This window comes from Pteropus vampyrus, unplaced genomic scaffold, assembly GCF_000151845.1.
Source record: "Pteropus vampyrus isolate Shadow unplaced genomic scaffold, Pvam_2.0 Scaffold49, whole genome shotgun sequence".
In the NCBI taxonomy this organism is placed as follows: Eukaryota; Metazoa; Chordata; class Mammalia; order Chiroptera; family Pteropodidae; genus Pteropus; species Pteropus vampyrus.
Window position 1 is genome coordinate 1,501,361 of NW_011888830.1, and position 25,916 is coordinate 1,527,276.

The window sequence follows — 25,916 nt, forward strand, 5'->3', positions numbered from 1 at the left end:
GCAGGGTTATTGACACTTTAAATTATGTTAGTCATGAGGTTTTTGATTGTTTTGCCTTTCTAAACTAATTAGTAACTCAGCATTTTGATAAACAATTGTCTCATGGAGAAAGTATCAAGAATATGAAGATATGTATCCTGAGACACTTCTCCACTGAGCCATAATCATACTTCATTTAAGATTTTTCTCATTGCCATAACAACTCAAAAATTAATACGATTGTGGTATAGTTCACATATCTTGGTGCTTTTAATTTCTGCAACTGTCATCTGAAACTACCAGTCCTGATAAACAGTTGAAAAAGAAGAATAATTTTATTATTCATCAACCAAGTATGTTAGCTCGTTATAGCAGAATAGAGAAAATCTCTAAGGCTACCAATCTTTAGTTATTTTTCCCTTCTTGTCCAGTGATGATGGGGAGATTTCCCATCCGGTATGATGTAGATTATACTCCCACCAAGTATGACCATCCGCAGATCTCACTGGAAGGCCATTACAGAGCAGTAATCCACAGAGTTGTTTTGCAGTACAGCCACCCAGGTCTGAGTAATTTAGGAGGAGAGGCAGAGGCAGGTAAGGCAAAGGTGCATCAAAGATGAGGGACTTGGGTTCGTTCTCTCCTCTCCACCAACCTGACACCTCCTTTGTTTTTTTTTTTTACCAGTTTTAAAAAATGCTCAGAATCAAACAAAGCAAGTTCCAGAGACTATGTCACAGCACAGTACCCTTTTCATAAAATTCAGAAGCAACCAAAGAGCATATTGTTTAGGCATCTGTGTGTATGTGAACACTGTTTTTCGCAAGGCAGGGGAATGACAGGTATAACATTCAGAACAGTTACTGCTCCTGAGGGAGAGATGGGGTGCGAGAGGAGAAGGGAGGAGCACAGGCTTAAGCTACTGCACCGAGAGGTAGATAATTGGGTATTACTGAAAAATAAATGAATGCATGCCTGAATGATGGCCATTAATGAACCACGGTGACAGTATGTCAGGAACCCCTAATTACAATGCTAGCTTCTCTTAAAGTCAGACCGAGGAGACAGGGAGCACCCCTTCCTCCTTACTTTGACGATACCCCGTGGTCTCCACGGCTGCTCTCAGGGCGCATGTAACCCAGGTTGCTTTCGCGTCCACTTGTCCATCAAGGTGACTTAAGTGGTCCAGAATTCAGGTAAAGACAGTAACAGTATAAAAGTATGAAAAATGAAAGCCATCAGCTTAATAGGGGAGATGGGTTGGAGAACCAGACGACATTCACAGCTACCCACAGTGATTCACACGCTGCCACAGAGAAGCTGTTACCTCGTTGCCTGCGCACCGCAGCCGTAGGCCCTGCCGGGTTTGCGTGTCCGGTAAATGGCAGCGTTTGACGACAGAAGTGCAGTTGAGAACCAGAGGATACCACGCTGCTATGTCTAACGGACATCTAAAGTCACAGTCGGGGGGAAGGTTAGAAAACTTAATATTGCGTACAGAATTAAATAAAACTCCCCAGAAGATGGCTAAGGAAAAAACAGAGTTTTTCTTTCAATGGTTAGAAATAAAAATTAACCACATTTTTTCTTTTTTCTCTCTCACCTATGTTCCTATTACTAGCCTGAAAAATGGAATAAAATTAAATTAGTGGTGACCCAAGAAGACGTGGAGTTGGCATACCAGGAGGCCATGATGAACATGGCAAGGCTCAACAGGACAGGTACTGTGGTGGGAGGCTGGCTGTTGCAGGGTCGACAAGCTTTTGAGACAGGGCCAAGATGGGAAACGTTCCAGGCTCTGCTGGCCATGCACAGTCTCAATTGTGTTGATTTTTTTTCCTCCACAACACTTTAAACATTAAAAAAAAAAAAACCATTATTAGCTGGAGGAACAGGTCGTGGGCTAGATTTGGTCAGATCCTCTTCTGTTGGTCCCTGGTTTTAGACAGATTTGGATCTGAATATGGAATATGCATGTATTTCTTATATGTATTCCTTTCTGCCAAAAGGGGAAAATAGGATCCTATTCACAGGATTATTAAAAAGTCCATGAAGCACCAAAAAGAATGACTAGTATGCGGTATACAGATGTCACTCATTCAGTCCATACTTAATGAGCACCTATAGTGTGTCCTCTCTTCCAAGTGCTAGGGACACCACAGTGAACAAAACAGACAAATCTTTGCCCTGTTGGAACTTACATACCACGTGCTAGTTTGCTTCCCAATACTCTGCACAGAGCAACCCACACAGATGCTTCTCTAGAAATCAAATCTGTGCAGGACTTAAGGAACAGCATGTAACACCACGTGCCCACCATCTCATATGAGAACCTGAACATGGCATTGGCAGCCCAAAAGGGCCCCTTCCATGCCCAGCTTCTGGATTCCTGCTTGGGGGTAACCACTGTGCTGAGTCTAATGTTTATTCTCATGCATTTAAAATTTTTATCACATAGTCTTGTATCCTTAAGCAAGAAGTTAGTTGTGCATTTTTTGCTTTATTGAATCATACCTATATCTGTTTTTCTTATCGTGTTTCCCACTATTTAATGTTCCTGAGCTTCATCCCTGGAGTGTGTAGCTATTTCATTCATTTTCACCACTGTATGATTTTCCACTCTGTGACTAACTTACCTGGCCACCTGCTGTTGGGCGTTTGTGTGGGTTCCTACTGAAAACTGGCTTGGTCGGGGCTTCTCCCATTGCTCGTGTCTGAGAGGTTTGTACTGCCTCAGCTTTTCTAGATGGTGCTGATTGGTTCCCAGAGTGGTTGTACAGCACAGTTCATAATGGTACGCTGCATTTAAATTTTTTCTTTATTTTCTCTTCCTGTTTATTGTACATACTTTTTCTGCTGTAAAAAAAAGTATATATCCTTTATGGAAAAGTGTTTAGAATATGGAAAAAGGAGAGAAAAAATATTGTCCATAGTCTCGCTACCTAAAAACAGATTCTGTTAATATTTTCATGTATTCTTTTAGGAATTTTTTTTCTGTTTGGTTGGTTGGTGGTTTACCGTTGTTTTATTGTTGATGTTTTTAACTTGTGATTATCATACATTTTATATGTGTTTAGAATCTCCTTTTATTCGTTCAACATTACTAAATTCTGTTTTCCATATAATTCTAGTACACATTAATTTTTAATGGCTAGATGTTTTACCAGAGAGATATGCCATAATTAATTTACCTTTTGCCTACTTCTGAGCAATTTTATTTTGAGATCAAGTTTTTCCATAATTTTTTTCTGCATTCCAGGAATATTTCTTTGGCTTTATTCCAGAGTCGAATACTAATTATTTAATTCTTCGTCCTCAGATGTCTCCTCACTTACAACTATGGCTTTTCATTCATGTTTCTGTTCCTGTGTCACTTACACTATGTAAAGAGTCTTTTTCCTTTTTTTGGTTCTTCAAATTAAGTAGTTTAACAATGAAAGATGATTTGTAATGGATTTATTTTTATCCATATGGCTTATTATTTTGCTTATACTTTACTTGAGCACTTCAGATTCCCCATCCCTATTTTGGATACATGGTTGGTAGGAATACAGTATGGCAGAATGCTTATGGAGAAGTGTTTGGTCATATCTAGCAAAAATTATGCATCTGTTTATTTGACCTAGCAGTCCCACTTCTGTGAATCTGTCCCAAATCAGCAGTGGCCAAAATATAAAATGACGTGTGTACAAGGACATTCATTGGAGCACTATTTATAATTACAAAAAAAGGAAAGAATCCAAGCGACCATTAGTAGGGGACTGAATTATCTATCTAGTCTACCTGTACATGCTGGAATACTATAGAGCTGTTACAAGGGGAGAGAGATCTTTATTACTAGGGAGCTGTCCCTAGGGTTTGATCAAATGAAAAAAGCAAGGGACAGAAGCGTGTGTACAGTATGATACACTTTATGTATTTATATGAATATTAAGTGATACATAATTTATACTTTCAAAAAGAAGCAATGGAAAAATAAATCATTAATAAAAATTGTTACATGTAGGGAGGAAGCAGACTTCTGAACATGCATTGTTTTATAAGTTTGACTTTGAAACGTTGTATATAAATTTCTATAGTTGAAAAAATTGAGCATATCTTATAAATGAAAACCAAATTAAAAAGAAAGCTGCCTAACATTTATCAACTTAGTGGAAAAACCACATGGGGAAAAATTATTTCAGATCACTCTGAGCCTGGTATTTTAGGTGTATATCCTCAGGACAAAAAAAGTCTCATTGTATTCAGTGGGTTTGTGTTTGTGGGAATGTTGGTAAGATAGATAAAGCAAATACCTTCATGTAGTTAGGAACAAAGATTTTAAGAATTAGAGAAAAGATCAAAGAAGCCAAGTAAAAACTATAATCTTTAATTTGGAATTCTCAGTATGAATTTGGGATTTTTCTCAAAAAAATGCTTATTTCTGTACCTATTGAAAAGGTCTAGAAGCAGCGATAACCCATTAATAATGAACTCCTGGTGCCTAGATTCCAATCTGAAAATTACCATTTTCCACTAAAAAATGCCAAGACTCCTTGGGGAAATGGCTGATTATAAATAACCCTGGGACAGGAATACAGAAGATAAGCCTGAGACATCCTGTCACTGAAAGCAGTGGAGCTGTCAGTAACTAATGAGATCGTGCCACTTCACATAACTGGTGAGGGCCAGTCAGGTTGGTGTGGGCGGGACAATTTGAGTATTGAAAAGGAGAGTGACCACAGTCAGTTGAAGTATATCAAGTATCTAAAAGTCAGTGAGATCATAATGATAATTATGATGTTTTTGGTCACCTTTGGAAATTGGCCAGGGCACCAGCTTGTTCTGAAAATAATAAAAGGAATCGAGCACATATTTTACTGTTCTTGTATGGACTGCATTTTGCGGGAACCAAATAATTTTTTTTTTTAATTCCTTATAGAAGAATTACATCTGGTAAGTGAAGGAAGAATGATTGAATTACAATTTTGTTATTTTTGCTGCCCCTTTTATTTACAAAACCTCAACAGCAATCAGTGGCTGCTAAAACTAGTCATCAAGACAGGGTCATGTTGGTGAGAGAACAGAAAAATATTATCAGTGGAACAGAATAGAGTCCAGAAATAGAGCCACATCAATATAGTTCAGCTGCTCTTTGACACAAGAGCAAAGACAGTGTAATGGAGAAAGGATAATCTTCAACAAATGGTGCCTCAACTGTCCATCCATAGGCAAAAAGTGATTATAGAACACAAGCCTTACACCTTTCATAAGAATTAACTCAAATGGATTGTAGACCTATATATAAAATGCAAAACTGTTGAACTCCCAGAAGATGACAGAATAAAATTTAGGTGGGTTTGCTGATGCCATTTTAGATATAACACCAAAAACAGTATCCATTAAAGAAAAAGCTGACAAATTTTCATTAATATAAAAAACTTATACTCTGTGAAAGACACCAAGGGATAAAAAGGTAGGCCCCAGACTGGGAGAAAATCTTTGCAAAACACCATTCTAACAAAGGACTGGTATTCAGAATATACAAAGAACTCTTAAAACTCAACATTAAGAAAAGATCTGAACAGACACTTTACCAAAGAAGATATACAGGTGACAAGTAATCATAGGGAAAGATGTTCCACATCATGTCATTAGGGAATTGCAATTTAAAATGTTATACTACTACACACCTGCTAGAATGGCTTAAATCCAAAACCTTGACAGCACCAAATTCTGATGGGGATGTGAAGCAACAGGAACTCTCATTAACTGCTGATGAGAATGCAAAATGGTACAGCCACTTTGGGAGACAGTTTGGTGACTTGTTACAAAACTAAATATACTAATATATAGCGATCCAGCAGTTATGCTCCTTGGTATTTACCTAAATGAATTGAAAACTGTCCACTAAAAAATCTGCACACAGATGTTTGTCACAACTTTATTCATAATTGCCCAAACTTGGAAGCAATCAGTAGCTCCATCAGTAAATGAATGGATAAATAAACTGTGGTCCATCCAGACAGTAGGTATTTATTCATTTGCTAAAAAGAAATGAGCTATCAAAACATGAAAAAACATGGAGGAATCTTAAACACCTATTACCAAGTGAAATAAGCCAATCTGAAAAGACCAAATACCGTGGTTCCAACTGTGACATTCCGGAAAAGATGGCTATGGAAACGGTAACGAGATGCGTTGTTTGCCAGGAGCAGGGGCAGGGACGAATAGCTGGAGCATGGGGCTTTTAAGGTGGTGAAATTACTCTGCCTGATGATGTAGTGACAGAGACATGTCACATATACGTTTGTCAGCACCCACATACTGCATCAAGCATGAACCCCAGTATAAACGATGAACTTTAGTTAATGAATTGGTTTTGGCTCATCACTTATAACAAATGTACCACAGTAATGGTGGATGGGAATAAGAAAAATGGGAGAGGGGACAGAGGGGCCTTCCTGTACTTTTCCGCTCAATTTTTAAATGTGAACCTAAAATTACCCCCAAAATAAAGTTTTTTGTTCTTTTTTTTTTATTATTATTAAAAAATAAATTAACCTTTCAGGCAACTTATGGCCAGTGAGATTGCCTTGAATTTAGGTCAGTCTTAAAAAGTCCTGTTCTTTGATTTTGGGATGGTTTGGACAGATTTACCTTTCATTCTGATTGTAATTCTATACAGACTTTTTAGTTTATTGGGAAATTACTGTTAATTGAAGTGGCCGATAGTTCTGAGTGGTTCAAATAGAAATAAATCAACTTTCAGAATTTCACTCTGAAAGTCGTATTGATTTTTTAAAAGTTACATTTTGCATTATTTCAATATGCCATCTCCCTGATAATGAGGAATTTTGAGATGATAGCACGTTTAAGATTTGGACGTGAGGAGAGGGAAGATTTTTTTCCGCAGAAGGCCCCTGTGTATCATGCCAGACACTGAGCTGCTCTTCGGGTCTCTCTCAGCTGCGGGACTCATGCACACGTTCAACGCCCACGCTGCCACCGACATCACGGGCTTCGGGATTCTGGGCCACGCGCAGAACCTGGCCAAACAGCAGAGGAACGAGGTTTCCTTCGTGATTCACAACCTCCCCGTCCTGGCCAAGATGGCTGCTGTGAGCAAGGCCTGTGGGAACATGTTTGGCCTCATGCATGGGACCTGCCCCGAGACATCAGGTACAAGGATCCTGGGCCCAAATCCGAGGATTAACTAGTGAGGCTAATGGAAAGTGCCATGAGAAGGAAGAAGCCAAGTACGTGAGCATGACCCCCTTTTGTGTGAGGTCAGTGCTGATTACCTCGGCCTTAGTGAATGTTCTCAGCCCCTCCTGTGCTGTAGGTTATGGGCCTCCCCGCCATCCTGTGTGTGACTGAGCAGTTATTTAAGTCCAGTGTTTCTGTGTTTGGTGATGGAGGATAGGATGAGAGAGGGAGGAAGGTTCTGGGAAAAATAAGTCATCACTCAGTTTTCCATTGGAAACCTCGCATTTGAAATAGCTGTAGTACCCATAGTTTACATTGAACATACTGTTTTTTCCCCTTGGGGAAAAAGAAAGTTTAAAATTGCCGTTTTAAGAATGAAGTAGTATGTCTCCAGAGTGCCATTTTTCTTTTTGACCCATGTTTTTCTTTCTCCCTGTGACTCTTGTTTCTCATCCGTAAGTCCTCCTTTTTTCAGTCTCATTTCTATTTCCTTTCCTCTCTACCTCAGTAATTTCCCTACCCTGGCAAAAGAGTGAAATCATCTGGGGATTTAAAAATTCACATGCCTGGACCTGACCCTCAAGAAACCCAATTAAGTCAAAGACTGGGGTGGGCCTGGTCATCGATGATTAGAACAGTTCCCTGGAAGGTTCTGGGGTGCAGCCAGAGGCGATGACCAACAAGCCTTGCCCACATGTCAGCCCAGAGAAGGGCTGTGGTTCTCTGGTAGGTCTCTCGGCTCGAATGGAGGAGCTTATCTTTAAAAAAAGAAGCAAACTCCATTTTCTAGAAATAAGCTCCAAGGAGGCAACTGAGGTGTGGCTCCGCGTCTGGCTAGCACAGCGTCGTCAGCTGCTGGGCTCCGGGTAAACACTGGATGAATTCAAGAATATCGCTGACAAATCGCATTCGTTTCCTTCATTCAAAAATGAAAAGTTTTTACGTTTTTGTAGAAGTATAGTATACCTTTTACCTTGCTACTGAAATAGCGATGAAGGTTTATTTTAATGTATTCTATACCTTTTTGATGACAGAGCCAGTGAGAGAACTTAGATACTTTGAGGCATACACTCTTTCAGGATCTTAATTTTTAAATTAAAAAAAAAAAAGAGGCTTTTTTATAAAACGAGAAATCCATGTAGAGAATTCAATTGAAAAGGAAAAAAATGTTTTTAAATATTTCATTGTAGCATGGAAAAAATAGCTGCCACGTATATATATGTTCTTGAGGCCGCAGACGCCTTAATCCTACACAGCACAGCGTTCAGCGATTCACAGACTGGTCATTTTCACAGTTCAGAGTTTGTTATTGTGTGTGCTTTTTACTATAGTAGGTGTTTTCCAAGAAGTTGCCTAAGGACAGTTTCCTCTGTGGCATAGGGGAAGGCAGGGCAGAGCAGAGCAGGCTGGAACGGAGGGGCAGCTCACACGTGGACGGAAGGGAGCTCTCGGTCGAGGATGGGTCCGTGCGGGAGTGTTTTAATGTCTGTGCCCTTGACGGGCGCACTGTGCGGGAGTGTTTTAGAAAGAGCAGCAGGGAGACGCCACATGGCACCATACTAACGAGCATTCTTGTTTCTTTTTTTCCTTCGTCAGGAGGCCTTCTAATCTGTTTACCACGTGAGCAAGCTGCTCGGTTCTGTGCAGAGATAAAGTCCCCCAAATATGGTGAAGGTCACCAAGCATGGATTATTGGGATCGTAGAGAAGGGCAACCGTACCGCCAGAATCATAGACAAACCCCGGATCATTGAAGTCGCACCACAGGTGGCCACTCAAAATGTGAATCCCACACCTGGTGCCACCTCTTAATCCAGACCGAAATAGCTATTTGGTTTTGTTTTTAAATAGATCTATTTCCTTTATCATCATTTCAATTAAAGACTATAAACAACAACAAAAATCTCATTGTGTCTACACATCTGGTGACCTGAGGTCGATTTGTGAAATGGATGCAATTAATAAAATAAAATCCATTGCCTTTTTTTCCTGTTACATTAACTGAAGATGCACCTAATCTTGAGGCAGCTTCTGAGTTGAGACTTATATTGTTATCCAATACTGTTGATTCATTTTGAATCTTTAGACACTTATCTCTTGCCGCATAGGCTCTTTTTAAAGGTGCTTTCACATAGCACAGACATTACTGATCGTAGTGTCAATCCACCGTTTGTCTTTCATTTCACGTGTATTTATCACCAGTCTGATCTTTTTTAAGTGTCTCGAGTGGTATTCTGGAAAGACGGAATTGGTAAGTGACACAGTGGCACCCCAGCAGGAAGAGGGTTGCATGGTTCTTTCGAGTCTGGTCTGTGGAGCCTGGTTTTCTCATTCGTCTCTGACCCAGGATGCTTCTTCCCAATAGTGCACTCACTCAAGGCAAGTGCTTAGCTCTGCATGGAAAGCACTTGGAAGACAAAAAAGAAATTTTATTTTTTTGTAGCCTCCTTAATATTTACGGTAATACCATTAACTGTTTTCTTTATTGATAGCAAAAAAGGATACTTTTTGCAATGTAACTAGATGTTCTACAGTACAACGAGGAATCGCCTTCTGAAAGGGGGTTCATGTATAATGCTCATTTACAATTCAATATATAATTACACAAGTAATTTTTAAATAGAATCAATAATAAAGACTGTTCTGTGGATGATAGTGCTTAATACATTTTATATTTTGTATAGTGATTTCAGGTCTTCTGTTCTCATGAAATCAGCTCCTTAGCCCAATTCTGAGCATCTTTGGTCCTCCGCGCCAGTGCTTCTGTGCACGCTTTCTGTGATGTGTTAAAGGTCTGCGTTGCCAGCCTTGCAGCTCGAACTTAAAATTGTTATTCAAATAAATATTTAATTTTTTTTTTTATTGCTCTTGTATAATCAGATGCCCCTTTTAGTATTATTTTAGAAGCATTGGGAGGGTTTTGGCTAAAGTACAATTTATTGGGGAAAACTAGATTTTAGTTTTATAAAACTTTTAAGTCTTTCATGGGACCTATATTTTCTTGAATTAAATTTTGTAGTTCTAGAACAAATAGGCAATCTAAAAGTGTTTATCTGTGTTACTTAGAGACAGAGGCTTCCTTATATTGTAACCTACTGAGTGATTTGGAGGGATTCCTGTCATTAAGCACAAGTGCACTGACCCCTCAAGTGTCTGCATTAGAGAAAAAAAGCACCACGTCACTGCAAGTTTCCGAATGCTTCCCACTTAGAGGCACCTAAGCCATGTGAACCGGTCAATTTCTTGCCAAAGGAAGCCGCCACTAGGGAGAGGAGCCCCTGGAAGAGGCTTCATCGTGGACACGCCCCCTTCAGGAGCCCAAGGGCAGCCTGTCTGGCATGTGTCACTGGAACTCAAGCCATAAGGACGGTGTGCGGTACCCGAGGGGCTGCTACAGAACTGAAATTAATTGGGACATTTTATAGGGATTTATACAGATAGATGTTGGTCCTCAAAAGCTACAAACCAGTGGTCTGCAAAAATAAAATGTGTTGGAAACCTCTGAGTAAGATGAATATACTGTTGAGCTTTGTTTTGTTTTGTTTTGTTTTGTTAAATACACTAGTGATGACTAAATCTGAACAACTTTCGATGTCGATCACGTCTTGAAGGCTGATAATTTCCCTGGTGGCAGGCCTACTGAGAGCAAGCGGGCTAAAGGGGTTACGTGCTTGGGGAGACCACCGTCCTGAAGATTCATATTTATAACAAAATGCTGGGTGTTTGAGGTCCGTGTCATTCATGTGACCTGAGGAGGAAGAGCTGATCTTTAAGGGGGTGTTTCTCAGAGAGCAGTCCAGTTCACCTGAGTTGGAATCCCCCGGAGATGCTTGTCAAAGGCAAATTCTTCGGCCCTGCCCCAGACTGACAGACTTTTGGGGTGTGGGACTTGGGGATCTTTTAAACCAGCACCTGAAGTGGCTGTGCTCACTAAACTTAGAACCACAGGTCCGAAGGAATGGCGCAGAGGGCTGGGAGAGGCAAAGGAGGGACCGTGAACTGGCTCTTACGATATGCTTCCCTGGGGATTTTTCTTTTACATCTCAACTGTTCCATTTACTGACACCTGGGCCCAACAAAATAAAAAAAAGCCCAAGTGTCTTGAAATTGAATCAGGTGGTTGTCATTGAGTATTTGTGTTCTGGGTAAAATCTATGTAGACTATTTTAACATTCAGTGAACGGTTCATAGACAATTTGGCTTCTTGGAAGCACTTTAAACGTTGAGGTGTGATGATCTTGGCATAGTGGTTTACTTTCTTAAAACCCTAGGATAGTTGCATCCCAAAATACAGTTCATTATAATGCACAGAATTAGTAAATACAGTCTGAAGAGGCTGGGTCTGTCCTTCCAGCAACGGGAGTTACTTGCCAGGGAATATCAGGCTATGTCAAAGCATTTATTGTGATTCAATCCAGAAAAAGAAACTGAAATATTGTGCAAGCAATGTATACTTTTTCTTTTTGGCTCAGTATTTTAAAATAACTTAGTGTATTGTATTCTCCAAGTTCTGCATGCCTTACGATGAGTAAATGTGATGCAAGTGTTTTAAATTGTTCAGGTTTTAGATGTATGAGCCAACAGTTTTCAGTCTGAATTTAGCATTACCTTTAAAAGAGTTATATCTGAATTCTACATTTAAGATGTTGTTCAGTAAAGAGAGACCAGAATAGCTAAACTATACTATTCTTTATTTTAGAATAAAGCAAGCATAGATATTGATGTCTCAGATATATAACTGTCGTGGTGTGTGTGTGTGTCTCCTTGAGCTCATTTCCACACCCAGCCCACCCTTTTTCTCTAGATCGGGCAATAGCTGCGTAGACAATTTACTTTCAACAGTAATTTATACCTTTTCTTATTAAAAACCCACATATGAACCATTCAATTATTAAACATGACAGACTCCACAAGGAAAGTGTGAAACGAGAATACCATTTTGCCTTTGGTCAAGTCTCCGTGTCTTGAATGGGAACGGGCGTGGGTGGACAGGCCTTCATCAAGCGAAATGATCAGTAACAGGAGGCTCGTAGGTGTCTAGACGTGCTCAGAATTTGCTGAACTCCAAACCTGCTACCAATGCCTATTACTTTGGGTTAGTCAGTGAGTACTGGGTAAATAGATCCTGGACCTGGTCTCTGCAGGGCTTCCTATATTTCACAAGTAAGTATCTGATTTCCAACTCTGAATACACAGGTGATGTTTTCATTGGTTTCTGATTGTCCTTCCTCATCCTGTTGCCTTTGGAGGGAGTTTTATGCCTAGGAGGACTGCCTGTAATGAAGCCCATCAGAGCTTCATGGAAGGAAATGGCCCACTATACGAGTGCGCTGATTACAGAAAAGGCAATGCATTTTCTACTCGATATTTCAAAACCATAAGCATATGTACAGGGAATTTCATGGTGACCTATGCTATGTTGAAATTATCAATTACCAAGTCCTATATTTTGCCAAGTTCTTAGAGTGGTTTAAAATCAGTGGTTGGTTTCATTTTGAAAAATTAAGAAAATTATAGTAGTTGAACCCTCGTTTTTGTTTTTTAAATAAAAAGCCAGAATTTATTTCTAGTGCATTAAATAATTCAGAGGAAGTAAAAAGACATATACATCTAAATAATTTCCTAGATATTAGAATATAACAGTTAATCTGGGCAATCTTAAAAGTTATAAAATTAAATAGTCCTTGCCTATGCTGGGCCAGTTAGGTCTGCCTAGTACTCTGCTACGTTAAGTTCTGGGGTATTTAATGTTCACGTGCATTTATTTCTTTTTCCCAACTTTATTTTGAAAAATTTTAAAGACATAAAAGTTGGGGGAGGGGGGACAGAATGGATACTCCCAGAAATGTTAATATGTTACCATACTCGCTTTCTCTCCATAAATAACACATACACATACATATACACATACATACACACGCACATACACAGTCTTTAAGTTATTTTCACAGAACCACTCATACATAAGTTGCAGACATTGCGACACTGTTGGTGGCAGGTGGAGAACATCTACTCTATACTTTTCTTGAAAGATCAGACTGCCTTGCCTCTGGCCATACTGTTTTCATGGCGGTGTTTATAGTTTTAAGGGAAGAATAAAAGAATGTCCAGAGCTGAGCCAGACTGAGAGAGACAATGAGAGATGGGGCCTTTTAAAAATTGGCATAGACTACAGATACCATTGTGAAACTTGTTTCTTTTCACTTAATGACATAGCCTGGACATAACTTCCTATCGTATTTTATGATAGAAATACCCTCATTCATTTAACCCGAACGCTGTATCCCACCTGTAAGAAGCCATTGGAAGGCTACTCAGTCACTGACCGTAATCGATACTGAAGATACTTCCAACGGTCTCCAGCTCACTCCTTTAAGGTCTGTTGACCCCTAACCCTTGGCATATTGAAAATCTAGATGTGGTACTTCCACACCCAACCTGTAAAGATTCGAGGATTTTTTTTTTAAAAGTAGCTCTTTACATAGCCCTCCATGGCAATCTGCCAGAGTCTATTTCTGTTTCTAGGCAACACGTGTAGACTTTTTAAATCTATGAACAAGAAGTGCTTATGTGGCCCAGCGGAGAGGACGGGCTCTCCATCCCTCACAGCCATGTACGGGCGCACAGCCAGCCTGGGCCTCCAGGTGGATTGCGGCGTAACCTGCTTTTCTGTGGTGCAAGGACCTGCTGGCCGACTGTGAACGAAACTGTAGAGAAACATCCAATCCCCAAACTCAAATCGTACACGAGCAGGGATGCTCTGGGCATAACTGACGCATCTGGAGAGCTTTCCCTCCCTTGGTTTACAGTATTTCTCTTGGACCCACCAGCTTCCAGAATGTCACTGTTTTACCCTTCGACTAGAGTCCCAGTTCTCAGAGGCTGGGCCTTCGCACTGGTCTCTCGAGTCTTGAAGGATCTGTCAGGGATCACTGTTACTGTCGCTTTCTTTTCACTGGTGTGTGTCCTCAAGGGTCCCTGGCTTAAGGCGGCAGCATCACAAAACAGACATGAGGCCCCCTGAATCACTGCATGAAGGACCGTCGCCCGACTCACGTTAACTATGACATGACTGAAAAGTGAACTTTTATTTCGTAGCGCTATTAAGATTTCAGGGTTGACTTGTTGCTACAGTACAGTTTAATCTATACTAATACAGAAATCAACAGGCAATTTCCAGAAATGCCAACACCAGTGTACGTATATATGAAGACTTGTTCAACCTCAGTGGACAGGCAAATTAAAACACCAAAAAGAAGTCTTTTTTTTTTTTAACCTACATAATTAGCAAGGACTTAAAAATGGATGAAGTCCAGAGTTTTCTTATCGATGCTCATGACTACTGTCAAATGGTTGAAAACCCCAATAACAAATTTTAAAAATTATCTGTAACTCTAGAGAGTAGAACGGTGGTTTCTAGGGGTTGGAGTGGGAGAAACGGGCAGATGTTGGTCAAAGGGTACAAACTTACATGTATAAAATGAGTAAGTTCTGCATGGTGTACAGCATGCACAGCAATGTACAGCATGGTGACTCTAGGTAATAATAACATATTAGAAATCTGCTGAGAGAGTAGATCTTAAGCATTCTCACCACACACACACACACGCACACACACACACACACACACACACACACACACAATGTATACATGTATCAAATCATCCATCCCCTTGTACACTTTAAATATATATACAGTTTTGTCGGTTATACCTCAATAAAGCTGGGAAGAAAAAGAAAATAATGTGTAACTACATTACAGGAAATTGTGTTTTTAGAGAATACTTATTGACGGTAAAATGCTTATGCTATAATATCAGGTTTAAGAAGATACCAATATTGCAAAATACGTATATGTATATATTCCAACTACATAAAAATGGAGAAAAATACATGGAAATTTAACAATGGTTTTCTCCTGGAGAGCAGGAGCATGCATGAGTTTTAGTTTTTTAAAATTCTTTCTCATAAAATTTGTTCTATATTTTCAATTTTCCTATATGCATATGTATTATACTAGATGATGAAACATCAAACCCTTTAATATATATATATTTAGATACATATATTTAGATACATGGTTAATGGCAAGATGAAATATGCACGAAAGGCCACGGAAGCACACAATTTTCCTGGGAACATAGGTCCCTTTCTTCATTCCTGGGCAATTCAGCTTTAGGACAGAAACTCCTGTTCCCCCAGCAGTGTCCCTGGTTCCATGCCTGTCACCCTCCTCCGGCCACACACGCTCCCTGTGAAGAAACTCCTCCAGCAGATCGTTAAGCCCTTGCCAGGTCCTCACTGCCTTCCTGACTAGATGTGAACCCTCCGCTACCACAACCAGTTGTCTGCTCCCCTTACTACTGTTCCCTGGATTTCAGACAGCCTGACACAAATTAGATCCTCAAGAAGTGTCTAAGGTTTGCTCATTGACTTATCTTCATGTCATGCTAGATAATTTACCTGAGTCCTCTTGATATTTCTCCATCTAAACAATTCCATAAGTGATAATTTTATCCCTTCATCTTCTCCCGAACTCATATCTATCTATCTTTTAGCTCCTAGTTCATGCTGAAAGATTAAAAATCTCTTTGCACCATACATCATCTCGGTTCTTCACATTTGTTTTAATTATGGCTGACATCGGATGTGGGCTTGGAGAAAATAAGCTTTGCATCTCTTTGTCTGGAAATGATTCATAGAAATTTTGTTTTATAGCTACAACATACAGCTTAATTATGTTTGTGTCCTTAGAAATATCTCAATCTTGTTTTTCTTAAATTATTTTCATAAAAGAAGACAGTGATTTTTATGGGACAGATTCTGAAATTCTAATTCGGATCTTAAGAAATGATCATGAGTATGGGGTGTGTGTGTGTGTGTGTGTGTGTGTGTGTGTGTGTGTGTGTGTGTGTGCATGCGTGCCCGATCTTTTTCTTGTTTCCTTCATCCTACCCCACCTTCACCACAAAATACCAGAGATAGGGGTTCTCAGTGGGATGGGAGGAGGCAGTGATAGGCAAAGTCTCCTGGAGAGACTTTTCACTGGGGTTAGGCCTTACCCAGGGAATCCAGAATGGGCTCATCTTGAGATCCTTAACTTAATCATACCTGCCAAGACACTTCCCAATCAAGGTCACATTCACCCTTTCCCGGGGTTAGGAGGGAGAACACATCTTTTTTAGAGGGGTGAGGGGATCAGAAATTTCTGTTTTGAGATGTCTGTTAGAAAACCTAGCGACGACGTGAAGTAGGCAGCTGGATACACAGAGTTTGGCGTTTATTGGAGAGTCTAGGCCAGAGATGTAAACTTGGAATCGATCATTAGTTTATAGAAGGAACTTAAAGTCATGATGTTAGGTAGTTAGGCATGAGCGACAAGAGCCAAGGCCCAGCTCTGTAACCATAGAAACCTCCTTTGAAGACCTTCCTTAAGGACCTCCCAGAAATACCTCCCTTTTAGGGTTATAACTTACCCCAAATCCTAGATAGAGCACAGACGCCATAAAAGCTGCTGGCCAAACCAGCTACAAATGCATGCACAGAAAGTACTGCCCATAACTTCAGCCTCATTATACCATCATTATAATATCATGACTATGCCTGGAAGTTCATGAATCTAATTATAATAGACTGAATTCTGGGTAAGCACCTGCATAGTAGGCAAAGGGTTATAGAGCAGCCAACTGTCAGTCAAGGTGACCTCACATACGGATCATCTACGACCTCCCATCACGGCCCCAATACAAACAGACCTTCCCATTTCTGCGTCCTTATAGCTCTCCCTCCTGGAAATCCGCTCCTCCCTCTGGGGTGTACAGTCTTCTCTCTTAACCTCTCAAATTCCACAGGGCCGCAGCCTTCCCTAGCGTGGCCAGTCTCCTTCTAAAATGTACTTTCAATAAAGCTTACTTTTTCTAAATCTTGCCGACCTGTAAGGTGGGGAAGAACCGAGGGACAACACCCAATGCCACTCAGTGTCCTCCTCCTTCTCTCCCACGCAGCTGGGAAGACACAGGATTTCACCCTTCCCCCACACCCGGGACAATGGGATGGAGATTCCCGAGAGAAGCAGTGCTTACAGAAAGGGAGAGGAAGGGCTAAATTAGGAGCCTGGGGAATGAGAAAGAACCAGCACAGCCAGCTGAGAAGGAGCAGGAAGCGAAGTAGTTTCCGTGTTTCACTGGGTCCAGTACGTTTAGAAATGAGAATGGACCATTGGAGGCTGGACATGGTAATTGCTGGTGAACTTGACAAAAGCAGTTTCAGCGAAATGATGAGGGTAAAAGACTGACTGGTTTCCAAAGAAAAAGAGAGGAGAAAAAATGGAGATGGTGCATTTATACGATTTTTTTCTAGTTCTGCTGCAGGAGAATAGGGGGATATGTGTGATAACTAGAAGCGGGGTCAACAGGGGCCTTTTATAAGACAGGAGAAATAAGAGCATGTTTGTATGTTGATGGGTGGAAACACCCAGCCAAGACGGAGAGGAGAATCTCTGGAAGGAGGTTCGGGAACAGTCCAGACAAGGGATGAGAGTTCGTGTACAAGGGGAGAGCTGGCTTTCTTAGGAGCCCCGAGCAGTCCTCAAGCCCAAGAGAAAGCTGATTATGGGCAGAGCTGCAGGAAGACGGCAAGTGCGCTCGCTTCTGCTTGGGTTAAATAAACTTTAAAACTTGCTACCAAAGCACCTGGCCTACAGTCATATCTGTTCTTCTCAGAGGGGAATGGTATCTTCTTGGGGTGTGGTGAGGTGGGGAAGGGCATTTTCGAATCTGGAGTTGGTTAGTTTCTCATCCATACCATGACATCTTCTTAAGTGTGCACAACATTTGAACAATTTAATCCAAGGTTGTCTTCAGTCATACTCTTTCTTCCTGAGCTGCTCAAATATGCCTATTATTAAAAACTCATTTTCTTTAACTTCTTATATATTTGGGGGAAACTATTTCTTAGATGATTTTGGAAATTGTGGTGTTTCAACATGTGTCTTCAAGGTTACTTTCATTAGTTAGGTACACCAAGCACACTTTGATAAGAAATAGATACCAAACTCGGAAGGAGAAAGAAATGATTATTCTGGCGATGTTTACATTCCATTAATGTTCTGTTTCAATAGTTCTAAAAACATTTTTATTTTAACATAATTACTAAAGATCCAAATTGCTATTTTAAAAAACTAGTAACATCCATCAAATTAGCTCTTCACCTAAGGGAAAATTATTGTTTTTATAGCCCACACTACTGCATTGCATAGGTTAAACTTCAGTACCAGAGTAGATTTTGTTATGTGTTCTTCGCATAAACAACAACAACAACAACAAAATGATCATGGTTTCCTCTCATGGATGTTTATGGCCTTGATGGCGGCGATGTTTTCACCCAAATCATCAAACCGTAAAAATACAATAAAATAAAATTCTAGTTCTTTAAAATTATATTCGGCTGTGTGGATCAGACATTTCAGTGTGCCATTTATTTTATACGCTTTTTTTTTTTTCTTTTTTTTGATGACTACCCAAATGGTTTCTAATATTTCGGACTGGACTTCCCCTAACTTAAATGCCTCTTGTGAACAACCCACACGTCCCTTCCAAAGCGGTACAGTTACATTGTTATTCTCCGTGAAAGGAAGGTCATACAGTTAAGAGAGAGTTGGGTGACGTTCTGATTCAGTTTCGCCTCGGGCGACCTTACCACACGGTGGCCGGGCACGCGTCCCCCAGGTGAAAGGTCGCTCTCCAAGGGAAGGGTCGGCCCCGCGCGCCCCGCACCCCCCGCGCGCCCCGCACCCCCCGCGCCCCGCTCCGCCCACTGCCCACGCCTGGAGGCGGGGCCGCCCGCAGAGGTCGTAGGGCCGAGGTCTGGGCTTCGGGTCTCGCAGCGGCCACCATGGAAAGGGGGCGCGCTGCCCACCGCCTGCGCGTCGTGCTGGGCCACCTCGACCACCCCGACATCGTATCCTTTGGGCTGCTTGGGGCTCGAGCGGGAAGGGTGGCGGCCTCCAGGGTGCTCGCGCCGGTGCCCGCCCCGCTGCTCCGCGGCCGGTGCGGGGCGCTGGCAGCCCCGGCGGGCGCGGCGGGTGCTGATACCCGGAGGAGGGCGCATCCCCAGGCTCGGGCGCTGGCCGCGGTGGGCGACGTGGCCTCGCTCCAGCACCGGCCCCCTTAGGCCTCTCTCTCCCTGCTCGGCACAGAGGGCCCTGCGCTCAGCAGCCCGGCCCTCCGCTGCACTGGGCTGCACGTGACCTCCTCGGCCGTCCAGAGGCCTGGAAATGTCGCCGCGGTCGCCCGGTGAGCAGCAGCGCAGAGCGGCCTGGGGGCGCCCCGGCGGGCGGGCGGAGCAGGGCCTCGGGGCGGCACAGCCAGTGGGGCCCCTGCAAGGAGCCCGTCCCCCGCCCGCGCCCTCGGCTCTTCCTTCTCCAAGGAGCTCGGCGCGGTGGCCCCCAGGAGTTTATGCCGTCTCCTGGAAAAAGACTTGGTGCCCTGCCAGTGTAGGGTCCAGAAAGGTGTCGCTACAGCATATGACACACGTCAATCAAATTAGAGAATCGTCCTTGCTGCTCAGATTACGTGTTCTCTTCCAGAGCGCTCTTTGGGAAGCTCCCTGCAAAACTCTGGGATTGTTCCCAAAGCCACCTGATTCACCACTGTCCGGCTGTATGTCGGATCCTGAAATCTCTCACAAGACGACCACTCTAGCCGTTTCTTTTACTTTCACTGTTGCTGTCCCAGCTGAATTCCAAGCGGCGACATATCACAACTGTATATTAAACATCCCGTCCATAGACTGATGAAGGAAACGCAGGTGACTATGTAATCTCGTTTTACAGGCGAGAAAACAGAAACTGAGGCTAGGAACGATCAAACCTCCGGACCAAGGTCATTTGACGGAAGCAGTGGCTGTCAAAGCGTGGTCTCCCATGGGAACTTGTTAAAATGCAGATTTTCAAGCTAATCTCAGACCTATGGAATCAAAATACCAGGCGATGGGACCACTCACTGTTACTGATACTTGCTCAGTTGGGAGAAGCACATGCTTAATTCTGGAACTAGAATTAAGGTTTCGGGTCCAGTCTCTTGCTGCTTTTCAAATTTGGTATTCTGATCCTGCTAGTTCTTGTTCTAATAGTGTCAAGGTCAGAGCTTAGTGTTTTCATCTGTATTTCCTATTTTTTAAACAACTTTGTGATATCTTCCACCGCACAGAGATGGGTTACACAAATTAGTAACACACAAGTTATTTCTTAAATTCCAACATTTTCCAAAATATTACAGCAGACGCCTAGGCTATTAAAACATCATGGTAGATATCACACTCTAAATAGTTAAGTATGAAGCTGAAAATACTGCAAATTTTAACTAGAGTAAAATTAAAATATGTGCTCAAATGCCCTCAGTAGCAGGGTAACTAACAACAACAAATAAATTGCTGTGGTCTATTTTTATATATCCATATATATGATTATTTTTTAGACAACCACTCCCCTTGAAAATGTATAATTAAAACATAAAAATGTAGATAAATCATTTAAAGAAATTTAAGTTCTCCTTAACACCTAAGACCTATGTACTATCCAATACAACTTTCTGCCATAGTGGGAATGTTCTATACATACTGTCCAACAGGGTAGCCACTAGCCACATGGGGCTACCGAGTACTTGAAATATGACTAGTGCAGCTGAGGAACTGAAGTTTTCATTTTAATGATCTCAGTTTAAATAGATGAGGCCAGTGGCTCTGGTGACAGCTCAGCTGAGATTTTCAGTGAATGTGTGTGTGATTTACGAGTCAGTAGACTACTGGAAAATTTGTGGCCATTTCTTCTCAGCCTTAACTGGTTCTAAAGAAATGTGGATTCTGGAATAAGTAATAATTTTCAAAGTATAAAATAGGGCAGTTTTTAAATACAGATAAGCATAAAGGAGGAAATAAATATGACCCATAACTCTACCATTCATAGATCATTGTTTGTAAACTTTCTGGTGTTTCCTTTCTCTGCATTTACATAATTATATCATTAGGACCATACTGTATGTACAGTTTTTTGTATCCACTTTTTCATATTTACTAACTTTATATAGTAAACATGTACTAACTTTATATAGTAAACATAGTGAATGCTTATTCACTTGATATAATAACCATTTCCACATCATTAAAAACAAAAACAAACGAGGACAACGGCAACAAAAAAACCAATGCAGGAGTGAGAGACAGGCGAAGATAACTTTGAACTAGAATGCCGACATCTGAACTGTCCTGGCAACCACATTTTTCTGAGAATAGTTGACGAAAGTCGTTAACTTCTCTGCCATATGGAAAACAGATAGTGGCTAGTAATTCTGACTCCTAGCCTGCTGTTATTTTTGAGTATTACATTGTTCAAAGTTATATAAAGACATTTAAAAATAACATGTTTACAAAAAGTTTTGTTTTGAAAGTAACTCTTTAAAGATACAATGAAAAAAGAGAAGGACGAAAAGAAACAAAGTCCATCAGTGGTTACTGGAGAAAAAAGAAAACGAAATAGTTCTTTATTTAAAATTGTCTTCGTCTGTATCGATTATACTTTTCTTGGAGTCATTGTTTGTTTATCTTATACTTCTTAAAAAATGACCAGCCAAACCGTCTCTAATATTTTGGACTGGACTCCTACTAAATTAAATACCTCTTTTGAATAGCACATGTTTCTCCTTACTTCTAGGATTGAACCTCAATTTTCATTCTTTCAGCGGTTTAGTAGAAGGAATAGTCATATGAAATAAAATAGATAAAAGCTACAAAGAAAGTGGGTCAAGTCTCGATTTAGCCATTTTCTGCTGGGTGACCTTGGACCAGTAACAGCCCCCTAAGGCTAGACTGCTTGCACTGAGGGGCAGTACAAAGCTCTTGAGCTCCCAGTCACTTCCTTGGGCATCTGTGCAAATGAAGTGATGTAAGCAGCAGTAGGTGAACTGTCAGGTCGTGTGTGTGTGTGTGTGTGTGTGTGTGTGTGTGTGTGTAACCATTTTGCATGGTGTCTATTTAAGACCAGTCCCCCCTTGTGAGAGCTAATTCAGACTGTTGTTTCTAGAAAAGTTTGACTCCTTCATCTTACTTTTTTGGCCTTAATTCACATCCTAGATTGGTCACCCCACTATATCTCCTGCCACTTTCCACCCAAAACAATTCCAGTAAGTATATCTAATTTAATTTTTAACCATACAGTGTATATAAAAGCTTTTCTAATGGTAACTAGGATATAAAACACAATATATCATGTTGCCTGGTAAGAATTCATTATGCAAAGCCTCCACTTCAAGGACTTGTTCTAATTAGAACAACTATGGAAAAATTTTGAAGATCCTGACTGTAATTTTCTATTTGTATTTTCAAATTCAGAAAGGAGGGAAAGTATCAGAAAGGGCACAATTTAGTTTTTAAAATTCAGGCAAGGTATGTCTCATATAAATTCATCTGTTGTGTAGTCATATTGATATGTCAGCCCGAGTCTTTGGTTCATCTTAAATTATCTTAGAAAGAGAAGACATTTGACCTGCAGGGAATACTCATATAGCCACAGTCCCAACTAGGGAAATGAAATGGGGGATTTGAGTTTGTGTGTATGCTGTACACTTATTTGGATTTTGATATTTTGATTTCTTTGGAGAATTCACGAATTAGACAATTAAAAGTATAAAATCTATTGAGTTTGTTCCCCATCTGAAAAACCATACATATTCATTACAGAACATTTTAAAATTGGAGCAATAGAAGGAATTTAAAAAAATCATCCATAATTCCATTACTAAATGTTAATTTTTAACATTTTTTTATTAAACATTTTTTCTTCACTTAAATGGAGCACATGTTGTATTTCTTTGCAGTCTTTTTTTTTTTTTTACAAATGATGTCTTAGTTTTATAAGTTATAATCATATTTTATTATAAGCATTTTCCATGCTATTATATGCTCTTCATTTTTAATCCCTGAGTCATGTCCCATTGAGTAGAGAAGATATAATTAATTAATTAGTCTTCCATTTCTTGGTGACAGTGGTTAATGCTTCGGAGTTAAAGCCTTGAAAATTTTTTCAGGTTATTTCTTTAAAGTCTTCAAAATGGAAATGCTGGGTAGAAGGGTATGAACTTTTCTTGGGTTCTTGATACATACTGTTAGGTTTAATTTTTAAATTGGACTTATTTGTGATTTTTCTCCTTTAGGTATACGCGGGATAACAATGTTCTAAGTCTAGAACAGAGAAAATTTTATGAAGAAAATGGGTTTCTTATCATTAAAAATTTGGTATCTGATGCGGACATCGCACGCTTTCGGTACAGTAACACTGTTCGTTATTTCACAGAAATATGTGTTATACGCATGTGATGGGAATATAGTGAGATCAGACGTTGCTCCGTGACTTGGCTTCTTAGGATGCGGTGGGGACCGCAGGCTCTGGAGCCGGACTGGCCAGATTCTTCGCAGCCCCACCCCTCAATGCTGTGTGTCCTGCGGAAATTTGCTTCATCTTTTCAGGCTTCTGTCTCCATGTCTGTAAACCGGGGATAATAATAGCACTTATGTCCTTGAGTTGCTGGTAGGACTAGAGTAAAAAGACAGAATGGACTTGGAACGGGGCCCGGCCCATCGTGGTAAGTGCGACGGAAGTATCTGCTGTTATTCTTCAGATGTGACCCAATCACATCTATTTCCCTAAGGACTATCTGAACTCTGGGAGTGAATTCTAGCTTCATGGTTAGGAGGCAAGGACTTCTGAGTTGACCACTTTCTCTTCCTTCCATTCAGAACTATTCAAATCGGGGCTGGAGGCCAACTTAGTGTCAAGATCACCCCCAAATCTGCAAATCTTTGCCAGAACAGGGCCAGGTAGGTGCTTGGAGCCAGTGGTAATGACATCATTTGCCAATTTAATTTCTTAGGAACGAGTTTGAAAGAATCTGCAGAAATGAGGTGAAACCCACTGGATTAAGAATAATGAGAGATGTGACCATTGCAAAATCAGAATATACTCTAAATGAAAAAGTGGTTACCAAGATCCAGGATTTCCAGGAAGATGAAGAACTCTTCAGATACTGCACTCTCCCTGAGGTTCGAGGCCTGCGTTTTCCTTCTCTTTAAGCTAATAGCCCATCTGCATGCTTGCCTCTGCAATCTGCTTTTTACTTTACCCGGCACCTTTCTGCTGTGGCCCTAGAACAGTGGTTCTCAATGGGAGGTGGCATTTGCAGTGTCTGGAGACATGCTTGGCTGTCACACATGGACAAAAAAGGAGGGATGGTATGCTGTTGGCTGCTGATGGGTAGAGGCCAGGATGCTGCTAGGGGGGCCCAGGGATCCTGTAATGCACAGAATAACCGCCTCCCTCAAATAATTACCCCCGCCCCTGCCAAATGTCAGTGGTACCCATCTCAAAGAACCCCCACTCTACAGTTTGCTAGTTATCTTTGGTTGAGAAGGGCAGGAATTCTGTGTCAAAGAGAGAGAGACTGTCTCACACTTGATATTTGTATCGGCAGGGCGAAATTACTGAGGCTAGTCACTGTAAATCCATTGATTTTTTTTTTCTTTTTGTTTTATGAATCTGGTCAGTGGGGCTGTTTGTTCTTAAACTAGTTTCTTTTAAAATTATTATTCTTTAAGAGTAAATGATATTTATGAAATTATCCAAGCAGTCCAGAGGAGCAAAAAATGAGGAGCAAAGTGTCCCACCCCCAACCCCACTCACTGCTTAGCATTTTTGTGTCTTCATCTAGAATTATTTTGTGTATATGCAGGCATATTTGTATACCCCCACGTCGTACCATGAGAAAATACTAGTTGGCACCATGTTTTTTTCCACGTAGAGATCTTAGACATGTTTCCATAGTATCTATAAATCTCCTTCATACTTTTAAACCTGCTGCGAGTGTTCCATTGCATAATGCGCCACAGTTCATGAACCATTTGTTAGAATGGTTTTAAAGGAGACATCGCATACAGTACTTATTGTAAATTATAACCTTCATTGCTGTTAGGGAATTTGACTCCTGAAGAAAGACTGTGCACGTAGCCAGCTATGATGTTCAGTCCCTTGCTGGGGACCAGAGGGAAAGTGGCCCCACCGAGCCACCCATTCATCCCGACCTCAAGTCTCGTTATGGACATGGATGTTTTCTGGAAGCCAAGGATGAAAAGCTCGAGATTAGACAACTTGTGTTAAATGAAGCATTATCAAGATTTTCAGATTTTCTGTATCGCTAAATTATGAACCAAGTATCTGGTGGTTCATGTCATGATCTTTAGGAGGTATTCATTATTTTAATAGTTAGGTACCTATTTTAACATGTATTAGAAAAAATAACCAGCACATGTAACCCATGATTTTAAGAATATTATTAATCCAAGATAAGACTATGTAAAAGAAATGAGTTAAAGAAATTATTAGCTAACAATATTGGGTAATAATGCGAGTTATGGCAGAAATGGTGAGGATGGCTCTTGAATGACTGAGGTCTACAAAATACTGGTCTAAGTGAAAACTAAAAAAAATGACAGGCTTTATAAAAAATACACAAATGCAAATTGCCAATATTCCTTATCAAATAGAATTAGAGTTTGAATATCAGCTTTTTCATTTAACTGGCTCTGCCAACTTGAGCAACTTATTAACCTCAGGCTTATTCATGTGGGACATTCAATTAATGGGGGTATTAATTTTCAGGGGTCACTATATGGCCGATGTGTAAAGTCTCTGGCAGGTAGCAGGCA

At 40.8% G+C, this 25,916-nt stretch overlaps 2 protein-coding genes across 6 annotated transcripts in view; both read left to right on the plus strand.

Annotated features, from left to right (window-relative positions):
• Window positions 1-10,681, plus strand: part of SEPHS1 (selenophosphate synthetase 1) — a 22,990-nt gene extending 12,309 nt beyond the window's left edge. For 3 of the 5 annotated variants that reach the window (XM_023530332.1, XM_023530331.1, XM_011359603.2), the window contains 3 exons: window positions 1,601-1,700; window positions 6,928-7,140; window positions 8,764-10,681. In XM_023530332.1, the coding sequence (XP_023386100.1) occupies window positions 1,601-1,700; window positions 6,928-7,140; window positions 8,764-8,978 (528 nt within the window). In that variant the 3' untranslated portion in view covers window positions 8,979-10,681. Of the gene's footprint in view, window positions 1-1,600; window positions 1,701-6,927; window positions 7,218-8,763 lie in introns of all 5 variants that reach the window. The other 2 variants (XM_011359605.2, XM_011359604.2) reach the window with 2 other exon arrangements.
• Window positions 10,682-18,971: 8,290 nt separating this feature from the next.
• The window catches only part of PHYH (phytanoyl-CoA 2-hydroxylase), a 19,631-nt gene continuing 12,686 nt past the window's right edge, over window positions 18,972-25,916 (plus strand). The window contains exons 1-4 of the mRNA XM_011359606.2: window positions 18,972-19,124; window positions 22,293-22,342; window positions 23,372-23,482; window positions 24,089-24,257. Coding sequence (XP_011357908.1) covers window positions 19,059-19,124; window positions 22,293-22,342; window positions 23,372-23,482; window positions 24,089-24,257 — 396 coding nt within the window. The 5' untranslated portion in view covers window positions 18,972-19,058. The remainder of the gene's footprint in view (window positions 19,125-22,292; window positions 22,343-23,371; window positions 23,483-24,088; window positions 24,258-25,916) is intronic.